Here is a 15,526-nt window from a genome sequence, read left to right as displayed (position 1 = left end):
TGAGACAAGACTGTAACTACCAATTGGATACCAGGAAATTGGGGAGAAAAAAAAGAGCACCCAGGAACAGTTCAAGGAGGAACGCTGGACTATTCTGGAATGGACGGCAAAGAGTCGCGATCTGAAAGCACATCCATTACCTATGGCGAGAGCTGAAAACAGCAGTTGGTGGAGGGCACCCCTCAAACGTGAAAGAATTAGAGCAGTTTGCTGAAGATGAGCCCAATTGCCAGTAGAAAGGTGCAAGAAGCTACAAGAAGCATTTGTCAGGAGTTATCTTGGCCAAAAGCTGTGCAAACAAGTACTAGTTTCAGGGTGCCAATAATGTTGTCCATGCCAATTGTATTTATTTTCTGAATTAAATTTCTAAACTTAAGTTTGCAAAAATACTATTTATTCTGCAATGTTGAAAATCCAATAACAAGGGGTGGAGCTCAAACATTTTTTTTTCTTCAAATTTCAACTTACTTTAGAAGAAACTGAGAATTATTTAGAAAAGTGCAAGGGTGACCTATCTTATAGTATATTTGACCTTAGAAAGCACTCTGGGCCACTCTCCAGGACACAGGCTAATTATAGCCATTTAGGGCCCTCCCCTCTGCCTGTGACCCCTCAGTAAAAGGACAGGGGGCATGGGACTGGCCAGTGACTTGGAGGACAGAGCCCTGGAGAGCACACTCACTAATGCAGTCACTCAGGCATCTCCACTATATCTGTCAATGATCTACAGTGTGTGTGTGTGTGTGTGTGTGTGTGTGTGTGTGTGTGTGTGTGTGTGTGTGTGTGTGTGTGTGTGTGTGTGTGTGTGTATACAGGCATCATGCTGACCCCTCTATTGGGAACCATTTGTTTCACTGGGCTGTTTCCTGTTCCCATCAGCCAGCAGTGGGCTGGGAATTCCTGCATTCCGTAGACAAAAGGGCTTCACAGCGCTGTCACTGACTAGGTGTTTTACTGTGGCCCTTAGGAGTGTCATAACTGAGGTGAGAGAGAGCCGTGAAAAAAAGGAAAACAAGAGTCGCAGCTCACAGAGGAGCCAAGAATGTGGTGATTCCTATTTTAAAAAGGGACTTGTTAAAGGGTAGGTAACATACACTTAACCACATGCAACATATGGATTTGCAATAGTATATGCATCAAAAGTCCTAATGCAAAATTACACCTATTTTTCAAGTTATTACATGAAACTGATCAGAATTCCAGAGAATGCCAAAGTCATGCCAGAAAATGTTTTTGTGGGGTGTAACGTTATATTGAGGATCCGGCAAGCTAGCCTATTCCCTATAATGTAGACTTCAACAGAAATAACTTCAAATGTATGTTGAACAAAAATATAAAACGCAACATATGTAAAGTGTTAGTCCCATGTTTCATGAGCTGAAATAAAAGATCCCAGACATGATGAATGTCCAACAAAGCTGTTTGCCAGAGAATTGAATGTTCATTTCTCTACCATAAGCCGCCTCCAACATCGTTTTTGAGAATTTGGCAGCACGTCCAAAATCAGCCTCACAACCGCAGAATACATTTAACCACACCAGCCCAGTACCTCGACATCCGGCTTCTTCACCTGCGGGATCGTCTGAGACAAGCCACTAGGACAGCTTATGAAACTGTGGATTTGCGCAACTGAATAATTTTTGCACAAACTGTCAGAAACTGTCTCAAGGAAGCTCATCTGTGTGCTCGTCGTCCTCACCAGGGTCTTGACATGACTGCAGTTCGGTGTCGTAAAGGTCTTTAGTGGGAAAATGCTCACCTTCGATGGCCACTGGTATGCTGGAGAAGTGTGCTCTTCACGGATGAAAGTCAGTTTCAACTGTACCGGGCAGATGGCAGACTACGTGTATGGGATCGTGTGAGCGACCAGTTTGTTGATGTCAACATTGTGAACAGAGTGCCCCATGGTGGCGGTGGGGTTTTGGTGTGGGCAGGCATAAGCTACGAACAACGAACACAATTGTATTTTGTAGGCCGTCGTTGTAAATATTAATTTATCCTTAACTGACTTGCCTAGTTAAATAAAGGTTCAATTGAAAAAAATAAAAATATATCAATATGTCAATTTGAATGCACAGAGATACCGTGACGAAATCCTGAGGCCCATTGTCGTGCCATTCATCCGCCGCCATCACCTCATGTTTCAGAATAATAATGTCGCAACGATCTGTACACAATTCCTTGAAGCTGAAAATGTCCCAGTTCTTCCATGTTAATATAAGGAAATCAGTCAATTGAAATAATTTCATTAGGCCCTAATCACCAGACATGTCACCCATTGAGCATGTTTGGGATGCTCTGGATCGACGTGTACGACAGCGTGTTCCAGTTCCCACAAAATATCCAGCAACTTTGAACAGCCATTGAAGAGGAGTGGGACAACATTCCACAGGCCACAATTAACAACCTGGTCAACTCTATGCAAAGAGCGTCACAATGCATGAGGCAAATGGGCACACCAGATACTGACTGGTTTTCTGATCCATGTCCCCACCTTTAAGGTATCTGTGACCAACAGACGCATATCTTTAATCCCAGTCATGTGAAATGCATTGATTAGGGCCTAATGAAATTATTTCAATTTACTGATTTCCTTATATTAACTGTAACTCAGTAAAATCTTTGAAATTGTCGCATGTTGCATTTATATTTTTGTTCAGTGTATATATATGTATAACTTTGAGCTGGATTGCCTGTCTTTGCAATTCGTATATTCTGGTAATAGACGCCCAATGGGCTTTTTTGCGTTGTTGGTGCCCCCTTGTGTACTAAGCCGGTAATACCGTAAATCCCGGTGTGAGAGAAGGACGGTATGAGGGTACGAGGATAGGAAAATCTGGATACAGCCCAACCCTACCACCTAACCAGTTATCAAATAATGTTACCGGTATATGCAGTTATATCTTAGCCAGCCAGCTATAGCTAGTTATTTTGACAGGGACCTCACAATACAATATTATCATGATACTTTGGTGCCAATACCATATTTATTGCGATTCCCACGATTCTATTACTATTGCGATTCGATACAAGGATTGTATTGTGTTCCAAATATATTGCTCACCATATGTCTGCTGCAGAGGCACAAGAGAGAGCCATGAGAAAACAAGTTTTATCAGTCGTGGAAATAAAAGTGAAAATAAAAGCTGAAAATAAATTGGAGAAAAAAAAAGGAGAACAAGCTATGAAGGAAAAATACTGGAGTTTTTGTGCAGGTACAGCCAACTAGAGCAAACATATTGCGATATTGTCAAAATGACCCAAAATATCGTCAAAAAGAATATCCCGATATGGAACAATCAATTTTACCCCCATCACTATTAGCTAGCCAGCTAACTAACCTAGATAGTCAACCACCACAGTCGACATAGCCAAGTAGTAAGCCAGAGAACATCACCAACTAGTCTAGCACAGGCAGGAACCCACAAAACACAACAAAAAAGCCAGCAAATAGAGTTACCAATTGATGGCTTAGCTACCAAAGAAGAGCCTAGGAGAGAGGTGCTTCAGAGGGAGAGGCCTTTTCATCAGCCGAGGGAGAGTCAGCTAATCCAATAGCGATATTATGAGGTAAATCCACAGTGAACTTATTTGGTTTATCTCCATCACTACTGACGCTCACAATGTGCCCGTAGGTTGGTAGGCAACAGAGGTTGCAGGCATCACATTCACGCTCGGCACAGCACCTGGTTTCAGTCAGAGTCTCATTCCGAATACTGTCTTCCACTGGTTATAGCCATCGAAGTCCTCTGAGGTGAAATTAACACTGCATACAGTAGACGTCCCGCGGTTACCTTACTCCAATTCGCTTGTTTCAACCGGACAAACAGGTCCCAATTTAAAGCTAGCTTTTCGTTTCTGGGCCACAAATGAGTCATAACCTCATCCTTGTGGGTATTACTGCAACCACCAACAACAAATCTCCTTGGCATATTTGTCTTTTAAAAAGCTGTTGGGTCTGAAATATAAACTAACACTAGCTACAGACGACGGAAACCTAAAACAACTCACCTCGCTCGACTAACAAATGCACAGGAGAAGAGGAGATGCACTTTGTTGAATTAATTTATAATGTTTCTTCTTCGTGGATGTACATAGTAGTTCACCAATGCCAACACTTGGTCTTGAATGTAATTACATACTAGCATGGCTAGTAGCTAACATTAGCCAGCCGGAGCTAGCTAGGTAGCACCAGTTCTCCACATTACAGTTACAATAGTGCATTGTGGGTAGTTCCGAAGATATCCGGAAAAATATGTTGACTACAACTAAGTTACTAAGTCATTGACCACACTACATTGTAACTTTGGTGAGTAAAAACTCATGGAATCTACCCTTTAAAACCTGAACAAACAGGGAAGTTGTAAGGAGGGTAAGGAGAGTCTACCTGGATGACTGAAAACAAACCAAGGAGTAAGGGAATATAACTTGCTGTGAGTGGAGCATTGACATACTCTGATTATGAAAAGGTCTGGAATGCTGGCTCTGACCCTCTGGGTGTGTTCTCTTGTTCTATGTAAGCACTGCAGCTCAGGACGGCTGCCCATCTATAACCAATGGATGCTTTACCAGTAGAACTACAGGAACTAAGCTGAGAACTCATGTTTGCACCTTGGACAGACACAGGCCTCCCAGACAGCAACAAGGGGGAAGTTTAGATCATCCACAGCACTCTTCTAAACTACCTACCTTTAGGGCAAAAGATGGTCTGCTACAGCTAATGGAGGCCACGCCGCAGCACACGGAGAACTCAGCATGGAGTTCTAGTGGGTCGCACATCTCTACCACATATATATAATCCATTCCAGCAACCCACCCAGACAGGGAAACCATTGAGGACACTGAAGAGAAACACAAGCCTGTCCAAGCAACACTGTTTACTGAGATGCTACACTGACAACCCAGTTGGGATCTCTTTGTTGAGAAAGTATCTTCCACCCCTCTCTGCCAGCATAGAACACAGATTCAGCATGTAGAATGACTGGCTTTTTCCAGTTTGTTTGTGAAGTAAACAAGTCAGTGGCTCAAAGGAAGCTCTTTCATAGAGTATAAATGAGTCGTTTGAGACTGATTGACTTCTGGTGACTAGGATGAAAGGGTACAACTCGTGAGAGCATCAGTGATGATTCTGTAATGGCTGAGGGATTGAGGATTCAACGGGAAGGCAGAGAACGTCAGGGGCAAAGCCGGTGTTCTAAATTCTCTTCTGGACACCAAGGAGACCCATCTGGGTGGGGGTGTCCGTGTGTGGTCTTGTTCTTCCATCCTCATGGGGACCTGAAATCCCCAAATGTCCCCACAAGGAGAGTAAAATGAGGGAAATTCTTCCTCGTGGGAACATTTCCCACGTCTCCATGAGGACAAAGGCTATTTTCATTTTAGGGGTTAGGTTTAGGGTTAGAATTAGGGTTAAGGGTTAGGTTTAGGTGTTAGGGTTTGGGAAAATAGGATTTTGAATGGAAATAAACTTCAGGTCCCCAAGAGGATAGAAGAACAAGTGTGTGTGTTCCCATTAGACACCCACTGTTCTATTAACAAGTCATGTTGTCCATCGTATGCTCAAATGGACCACCTGGCTTTCTGTTTGGGCCAGATGAACTACAACACAGCTCCATGTGTAGAGTGGAGGTGAGATGCCAACTTGTGCCATGGTGATACTACTGCCCCAACACAGCACCCTTCAGGTCCCACAGTTGCAGAGGCTGACACTCCCATTGTCACTTAGATGGTGGGTCGCGACCTTCAATGGGTTTTAATGTTTTTTTTTTATTGTAATAAAATACTCCAGTCTGAACTTAAACAACTAAAACCAGGTACAAAATGTGTAAAAATTATAATGAACCTATATTTAAAAATAATTTAACCTCTATACTAGTTTTTAAAATATAGAGTTATTAGCAGTGCTATTTCACGGATGTGGTTGATTGTGTGGTCTTAAACCAGTGAGCTTAACATTATGGGCAAAATTGAATTATTGACAATAAAAAAAGGTGGGACTGTTGTCATTTAATTGGTACATTTACTATCAATATAGAATGAAACATAGCTTTCCAGATTGCAACAACTAAAAAAATCACGATGCGAATATTGGATCATGACAGAAAACCTGGTTCAATTTGGATCCCAAGGTAAAACCAGTAGATGTGATGCCCCTAACACACTACAGCTGCAGAGCACAGAGCTAACATAGTTTCACAATAGAGCAGCCAAGCGTCCAAAAATGTTACATTAGAATTTCCTTTTGATATTCCCTGTATGATTTCCAATGGCCATGTGTCTCCTGCCTCTCTCCTCAGATTAAAGCCTCCATGCAGTGTATTTAATGTTATCTTTAAATCACCACTGTATGTCTAATAAAACACGGTGTGTGTTTATTTAACTTTTTAGTGACAGGGGGCAGTATTCGGAAATTCAGATGAATGACGTGCCCAAATTAAACTGCCTACTACTCGGGCTCAGAACGTAAGATATGCATATTATTAGTAGATTTGGATAGAAAACACTCTGAAGTTTCTACAACTGTTTGAATGATGTCTGTGAGTATAACAGAACTCATATGGCAGGCAAAAACCTGAGAAAACAATCCAGCCAGGAAGTGGTTTGTAGTTTTTCAAGACTGGGCCTATTCAGTATACAGTGACTTAGGGTTCATTTTGCACTTCCTAAGGCTTCCACTAGATGTCAACAGTCTTTAGAAAGTTGTTTGAGGCTTCTATGGTGAACAGAGAACGAACAAAGGAAGTTGGAAGTTGTTGACTCAGAAAGGACATGGCCTCAATTGCGCGCACTCTCGTGAGAGGTAGCTGTGTTCCATTACATTTTTGAAGACATTTGAATCGTCCGGTTGGAATATTATTGAACTTTTATGTTAAAAAGGCCCTAAAGATTGATGCTATACATCGTTTGACATGTTTCTACGAACGTAAATATAACTTTTTTTAAACTTTTCGTCGTGAGATTTTCGGCGCGCTTCCTACATTTGGAGTAGCTTACTGAACTCGCTAACAAAGAGGACATAAATGATGGACTTTATCGAACAAAACAACATTTATTGTGGACCTGGGATTCCTAGGAGTGCATTCTGATGAAGATCATCAAAGGTAAGTGAATATTTATAATGCTATTTATGATTTTAGATGACTCCAAAATGGCGGGTATCTGTATTGCCTGCTGTTGTTTTCTGAGCGCCGTACTCAGATGATTGCAAAGTGTGCTTTCCCCGTGAAGCTTTTTTGAAATTTGTCACAGCAGTTGCATTAAGGAGATGTTTATCTATAATTCTTTGAATAACAGTTTAATATTTTATCAACGTTTATGATGAGTATTTCTATAAATTGATGTGCTCATTCACCGGAAGTTTTTGGAGGAAAAGCATTTCTGAACATTACGGGCCAATGTAAAATGGGGTTTTGGATATAAATATGAACTTTATCAAGCAAAACATACATGTATTGTGTAACATGAAGTCCTATGAGTGCCATCTGATGAAGATCATCAAAGGTTAGTGCTTAATTTTAGCTGCATTTCTGGTTTTTGTGACGCCTGTCCTTGCTTGGAAAATGGCTGTGTGGCTTTTATTTTTTAGGCACTGTCCTAACATAATCTAATGTTTTGCTTTCGCCGTAAAGCCTTTTTGAAATCGGACAATGTGGTTTGATTAAGGAGAAGTGTTTCTTTAAAATGGTGTAAAATATTAGTATGTTTGAGAAATTTGAATTATGAGGTTTTTGCTGTTTTGAATTTGCCGCCCTGCTATTTCACTGGCTGTGTCCCACAGGTGGGATGGTAGCGTCCCACATAGCCCAGAGAGGCTACTGAAAATAACTCCAAAATATAATTGTAATAATTTTGTTCCCCAAGCATCTTTTGGCCATTGAAATGCTGTCTGATTGTGTGGGAGTTAGGAAATAAATCAGAATATATTTACATACACAGCCCTGATTGGCTGATAGGATGGTCTAGAGCCCACTCTTTTACCCAGATGAATGGTCATTGGTCTATTATAAATCAGATCAGATTGTGATGTCATGATCTGGGCCAAAAACTCCATCCCACCTGAACAGGCAGACATTTCTGCCATCTTTTCAAACAGCTCATACACAAAAAGGGCATTATCATAATTTTCACAATTTCAGAGTGTTATTTTAACCTTCTTGTGCAGAAATATGCAATGCCCTTTTAGTTCAGACACTCTGCTCATCAAAGAACAAAAGAACAGACACTGTGTTCTCTGAGGTGGACTGTAATGCTCAGCTTAGTCCCAAAATGACTAAATTGTTATCCATAATGTTCACATCAATGATATCACACTGACTATGTCAGAACCAGTACAGTCCTATTTCACTTGGAAATGGATAAGTATTGCATCATTAGGCCTCTCTTCCTTTCCATCTCTCTTTCCCTGGCACACACACCCACGTTTGCCCCATTGGGGACTTGTGAGTCCCACTCATACAGTATGCAGCTGCAGATGGACTGTTAGTAAGCTGGGTTAGAGAGTAACTAACTGTACATGGCTTGTGGTGTTTTCTGTTCTCTCTCACTGAGAACTTCTGGAGACCACACCAGAGTAAGCATGACACCTTGGTCAGGGACATTGTTCAGCTAGCCCCTCCTAACTCTTAATATGTAAAAGGAGCAGCGCTGGGAACTCACTCAGTAAACTGGCTCATGTAGTCTACTGGATGTACACAGTTCAGGGGAAAGTCGAAGTGAGAGCCTATACACGCTGGTCCCTGCCACATCAGATACTGTCTGAGATAGACCACAGCTTACTCGCTCTCCCTGTCTATTGCCACCCTATGATTTGTACACCTACATTTCAAAATGTAACTTCACTGAAACGCCCTGATTGACTTGGGTGAGAAGGCAAAGATATGACATGACAACACCGCACATCGACTAGCAGGTGAAAGAAGAGCTAGGACATCAGCTCCTGTGAGAGGCGCTGGGAATCAGATGTGACAGTGATAGCTTCCAGAAAAGTGCAGTCAACCTTTGGGTATGGTCTACGTTAATTACCTGTAAACTCAGGGCAATCTGGCGGATGTACATCATGTTCAGGTCCTCCAAAATGCGCAGTTTGTCCTCCATGTCAGCGTATCTGTCCATTGGCATCCCTCGAAGAAATATCCACAAATTGAGGTAGCCTATGATTGAAGGTTTTCACTTCCACGCCCCCCTTTTAAAATGAATTTGTTACAAATGTGAGTCGTTTAAGGGAGCTGAGAACTCAAATTCCCAAGGGAAGAAATACTACGAACGCTCATGGTGGCAAATTAAAAACTTAGCAGACAGGAACATGAAGAATTAGAGAAAAGACTAACTTTGAGAATGTACTGTTAGATAAAGTACAGGAGGCGCGCAACATTCTCTAAATCCAATGCGCAAAGAGCATACGCCATAAACGTTTTGTCTTTCGAAGTATTCAAACCAATTTCTCTGTTAAAACTGCACATCACTGACTTTTCCGCGAACCAAAGAGGTAGAGAGACGTGTGCGAGCGCCCTAACAGTATACAGTAACACTGTTCATAAAACATACAGCTAGTCCACAGTGCATATTCTTGGCTACTTTTTTTCAAGCAACAAAGGGCCTCTCAAACACCCACAGTCAACACCCCTCCTGGGCAGTTGGGGAAAGAATGGTCCTTTTTTAATGCAATTATTCTCTTTGTGTCCCTGCGTCCTGATTGTGAGTGCCGTCTGTCCGCTGTGACAAGCCCTCTCCGCAAAAGGGCATCGCCTCCGCGGGAACGAACAGCACAACAACCCCACTGTGCGCAATAATCACCACAGGAGCCGGGGGACCTCGCGCTAAATTAACCCGTACAACGCGCCTCTCGAAACGGAGCATTAAACATAAAATGCGAAAAGAAAGAAAAAGAAAGAAAGAAAGAAAGAAAGAAAGAGACTCCACTCCCTTTAAAATAAACAAATACGAAATACCAAACAATTAAATGGGCATCTGAAAAAAGGAAGTGGCGAGGGGGATAGCTTTGTTCTTTTCAGACACTTGATAACAAATTATATTAAAACCGTGTCAGATGGCGCATTATCACAGTTTGATAAAACAAGAAACAAATATGCCCAACCTAACAGCAAATTAAAGATTAACCCCTGAAAACCTCGCTGTCATATGGCAAAGGTGACAATGAATGAGATTAGAAAAATATTTGAATTATTCCTATCTTAAAAATGGACATCGTTCATTTCTGTATATTCTCGGACGAGAGGGAACTATTATGCATGATGTCGGACACCGGGGCTTTTGGGATGGCCAATTAAAATACATATTTACAATTCAAGTCCCGTATGACATAAATCTTTCCATTGCTTATTTAATAATGTATTATAGACTATTCAGGGAGATCCTGTCCATTTAAAAAGAGGCGTCCTCAAGCGGGAAACAGGCTAATGAATGGAATTCTCCAATTTAAATAAAACCAAAAATTAGCTAGTATCATGAATAAAATTGTGAAAACTATAGGTCTATTACTGAATTTGATACTCTAAAAATAGTCTACAATTTAGGGCTCGCAATCGATGGGAAGTGTATTTCCAAGTTGGAGCCCAATAAATAGTCTACAATTTGGGCTTGCAATCGAAGTGTAATTCCAAGTGGTAGCCTATTAAAGATGTCAGGCGTATATGTTTATGAGAAAAATGGTGTTTTCCAAGCATCGGTGAATTTATTAACAGTATAACTTTCCAGCGTTTTCTCAGTTCACGCAGCCAAATGTTGGTGCCCAGTCTTCAACTCTTGAAGCGCTGTCTCTCTAACTTTCACATTTATAGTTATTTCTAGGTGTTCCTCTTCACCAGTGGAACTTCGAGTCCTGAAATTGAGAATCCCAAAGCTAAACGTTCTAGAGTCCACTTTCTGCCAAATGTTCCTCTCATTTTCCTCTGAGAAACTTCTGGGTTTGTCTCTTCTGTGTTCTTCAAAACATTAACTGCTCCCATCCCGGGCCGATCCCACCATCATTTTCTGTCTCCTGTCTGATTTGCGCGCGTCCTGTAGCGGGTTCAGGCGTTCCAGTGAATTACAGATGATGTGCCAGTGCATCTGGTGTGCGTGCGTGTGCGTGTGTGTGTGTGTGTGTGTCCTTCCATGTGGCGTGGGAGAGACCGCAATAACTACAAGCGAAGCCCCTCACAGGAAACTGGGGCCATCTCGCGCACAACTCTCACGACCTTCTTACGCACAATTCCCTGCTCCCCCCGAAAAAAAACACACTCTTCCATGTCATCCTCACATTACTCTTTCACACAAACACATATTTGCTAAAGTGAATGTTACACTCTAGGGTTTACAAGACAGGGAGAAGGTAAACTTTGAAAACAAATCAACTGTACTAAGCCCTCCCCATCACAGAGCACATGAGCAGGGCTGAGGGATGGCAGCAGGTCATTTCCCCAAGAAAAGCCTTCAGCCTGAAGTTTAAATTACCCAGCTAATCTTCCTCAGACACTGGGTTAGGCTATGTACAGTAAGAAAATAGATGTATTGTTCTAGTGGAGGGAGGTGGAAAGATAAATAGTGGATTAGAATGCACTGGAGGGAGGGTGTTGAGTGTTTATGAAAACAGCCTGTGACTGGTTCAGAGGTCAAGCCTCCCAACACCTAGCAGTCCATTCAGAAACTCTATCTGACATGTGGAACTCTGCAGCAGCAGGTTGGGCAAAATCCTGGATGTAAGTCACTTGTCAAAACTTCAAAACCACAGAACAAAAACAACATTAGAATGTTAAAACACAAACACACTCTTAATCAAGAGAAAGAATCCTCTGCATAGTGCTCTCAGAGGCAGGAGAGAACACCTATTCTCGTCTCTCAATGCTTCTTTCTGCTGAGAAGGGTTCCAATGCTAGCAGGAGGTGTTTGAAGTCACTCCATTGCCCCTGCAGGTATTAGGGCACATCTTTAGATCATGGATTCATGTGATTCTAGGACTACGAGGCAGTGAAATCTATAGACTCTGTTGATGGAGAAGGTCACCTACACAGAGCCAATAACTATTCTAGAACTGTAGCATCAGAACTAATCAGTTGCTTCTTTTACATTACAGAACCATTCTATTATAATGTACCTGCATCTATGTTCACCATATTTGATCAAATAGGAGAACGTGGAAAATATGATGACCATGTCCCAAGGAGAGCTGGGCCGAGAGAGAGAGAGAGAGAGAGAGAGAATCTTATCACATAACACACACATTCCTCAGTGTGCCAGTCTAGCTTGCCCTGGACCTTATGTAACAGCCTGGGATGTTGGGCTGCGTTCACAATGCCCGGCATGCTCTGTGTTCCTGAGCGGATGTGTAGAGTAATATGGGACATTTCCTGTCTGTAATCAGCAGGGTGGAATACACAGCCAGTCGGCCAGTCAATAGGTAGTGGCTATTGGCTACAGACCAGCCAGAGCTGGCCAATCCTGGTCTTTGTTCCTCACCTGATTAAACTCCACATGATCTAGAGGTCGAAGACTATGATGGATATAGTCTTCGATATTATGAATCAGGTTTTCTGGTGTGGGGTCGAAACAAATCCTGCATACACTGGAGCCCTTCAAGAGTAGGGTTGGCCAGTCACTGCTATGGATACATTGGTAGGGGAGGAAGAAGATAGAGTCTCCACTGTCCACTGTGTAACTTTAGCCCATTAAACATTAACCAACCAGCATGACTGAATTGGATTCTTTCACATGAGGAGAGAAACCCCCTGTTGGTTTGACTGTTTATTGTTCAGGTCATAAGTCAACCTACTGAATCACTAGGTTAGATGGGCCTGTCTAAAAACCCATTCCAATTCTGATCTCTGGCCCAATTATTGGCAATGTTGATCGGTCTAATGACAACTATTGAAAACATTTTTTTTCTTTAATTGGGCTTCCTGTGTAAACACAGTCAGAGTAGGAAAGGGAGTACAGATACATGGGAATGTGTCGAACTGACCAAGTTGCAAAGGTCCAAAATACTTGAAGCATTTCTATCAAAAAGGACCCATGAACACCAACATGAAGTTCCTAGGTGCACATCAAATTGGGTGTCAAATTTTAACCTTTCTTCATCTTCAAAATGTAGCAGAAGTAAAGGCTTTGATTTCTGAATAAACAGACAGAAGGGGTCTAAGAAAGCATCTACCAGAAACATTCTTAAAAAAGGTATCAGAAATACATCAAAACACAATCATGTTGACGTAAAGACCACTGCCAACTAATATCAACACTTCTATTTAGTTAACAAACTCTTTACCTTCCTTAATATTGCCTTCTGTCTTGTAATTTACAATTACCAACAACCCATATATCTTGAAGATATTTTCTAATTTCTCTTCCTCAGGAGGAGGAAGGATAATGAAAGTTCCCAGAAGTAACAAGTAATGGTAGACCTATCATATTAGTTATAGTGATTTTACTGATATCAATTTTATTTATGAATTAAGTGATTCAAACTCGTAGTTCTGTTACCAAATTGGAATTACCAAAAAAATCCTTAATGGAATTACTGCAACTGATTTGGCTTCAATGGGAAATCATAATAGTCATGAACCACAGTTGGGTCACCTGGTACTGTTCTCCCTTCCACCAGCATACTGTTATGTTCAGCTCATAACTGTTTTATATCTCTTTCTTTCATCTGGTGGTCAAACCATGAGTGTTAACACAGTCTGAACAACCCCTCACTCTCTCCAGTTAATGTCACCTGGTACTGTTCTCCCTTCCACCAGCATACTGTTATGTTCAGCTCATAAATGGAAATCTGAACCTATCATAGATTTAAGCTTCACAAGTTTGGGTTGCAGTGAATAGAGCACAGTACAATATAGTACAGTAGAGCATAGTATATTGTACTGTACTGAAACATACTGTACTATACTGTGATGTCCAAACTTGTAAAACATGAGGAGAATGACATTCATATTTATGAATTTCTTTGTAGTACAAATCAGGAACCAACGATGGAACCACCATTACCGGGTGTAAATCCACTTCACTTACTGTGGTTTAATAACCAAAATAGTTTTTTTTTTTTTTCAAAGTCAAGGTGTCATGTCAGTGCTGACACCACATTCTTTCTGCAGACATCTTTCAATCTTAATTCGGAGATGATAGCTAACAGAGTTTTTGGGAAACGTGGTCGCATAAAAACCTGAGAAAGATTTTAACGTAATATAGTTACTCGTGTTTGCATCTGCACAGTTCTTACACTAAATTCATTTTTTGTAAATTTTTTAGGGGAAATTGTTAAAAGTAGTCATTGTGTATAGAGTTGTACTCTTTGTTAAACTTTGAAAATCAAATGTTTTTTGTTTGTGTTAGCAGTTGATGTTATTCTTTAATAACACAGACCCCAAAGCAAATCAGGGGGAGGAAGATATGATTTGTCCTCTTCGAATAAACCTATAGCAGTAGATGGTCATTCTCCCCTGTCCTCAGTGATGCTCTTCAGTGAACAAAGGGACAGAATGTAGTTTATAACCCAGCCCTAGCCTGTGGTTGACCAATTAGAATTCTTTGCAGTAAAACTGGGCCAATGGCCAAATAACAAGTATCCCATTTCAGGTTGAATATATATAAACAAATTCCTTCCATGTCTCTGCATTAATCCCCTATTACAGAAAATCCACCATTTCCTTTGATCGTTAGTACTGTATTGACCTCTCGTCCTCTGTCTCTGCGTTGTGTATTTATCTTCGAAATATTCTTATATTTAGCATACATTTTCAAGAGTAAAAACTGAGCCAGAGTGTAATTCCGTTACCGTGGAATTGCATAAATACTATGTGTGTGTAAGTCCTTTCAGTAGGAGAGAGTACCAGAGTCAGATCCGTTTAAGTGCTTCCCTACTGTACTGTCTCCAGTCTGCCAACAGTCAGACAGCAGGGCAGGGCCACAAACCACAACAAAAGAACCCTGGCTATCATCTACCCCCAATCGGTAAACTGAGCCCCACCCACGCCACAGCTCCCACGCACAAACATCAGCATGCACTGATATAGACACATGTAAATAGAAAGACTGTGGGAAAACATACACAAAATATCCCCCCACACACACAAAATCTCAAGGACACTTTGAGACGGTCAAGGACTGTGTGAACTTGTGAACCAATAAATTATCTATGGAATTGGGTGCTAGTCTGAGAAACCATTTTGTGATGTGGTACACTGTCTGTGTGATTCAGTGTGTTTTTCTTCTAGTGGGAGTCAGTAGGAGTCAGTCCGCAGGCGTATCATGCAACACACCTGTTTCACCTAATGATATCGTCTGATGAGCTGTGAAGCCAGACGGCAGTCATACAGAAACCCCTGGAGGACACACACAGACCCAGACAGATGACAGAGGGAATTCAGTCATACAGAAACCCCTGGAGGACACACACAGACCCAGACAGATGACAGAGGGAATTCAGTCATACAGAAACCCCTGGAGGACACACACAGACCCAGACAGATGACAGAGGGAATTCAGTCATACAGAAACCCCTGGAGGACACACACAGACCCAGACAGATGACAGAGGG

The 15,526-nt window shown here is 41.6% G+C and overlaps 1 protein-coding gene across 5 annotated transcripts in view; it reads right to left on the bottom strand.

Annotated features, from left to right (window-relative positions):
* The window catches only part of rtkna (rhotekin a), a 119,302-nt gene that overhangs the window by 61,581 nt on the left and 42,195 nt on the right, over window positions 1-15,526 (bottom strand). The window contains exon 1 of one of the 5 annotated variants that reach the window (XM_014172452.2): window positions 9,022-10,989. The exons of the other annotated variants lie outside the window; for them this stretch is intronic. Coding sequence (XP_014027927.2) covers window positions 9,022-9,117 — 96 coding nt within the window. The 5' untranslated portion in view covers window positions 9,118-10,989. Of the gene's footprint in view, window positions 1-9,021; window positions 10,990-15,526 lie in introns of those variants that run through there. 5 annotated transcript variants of the gene reach the window in all.

This window comes from Salmo salar, chromosome ssa24 (genome assembly GCF_905237065.1).
Source record: "Salmo salar chromosome ssa24, Ssal_v3.1, whole genome shotgun sequence".
Classification (NCBI taxonomy): Eukaryota; Metazoa; Chordata; class Actinopteri; order Salmoniformes; family Salmonidae; genus Salmo; species Salmo salar.
This window is presented reverse-complemented; position numbering and strand designations above follow the sequence as displayed.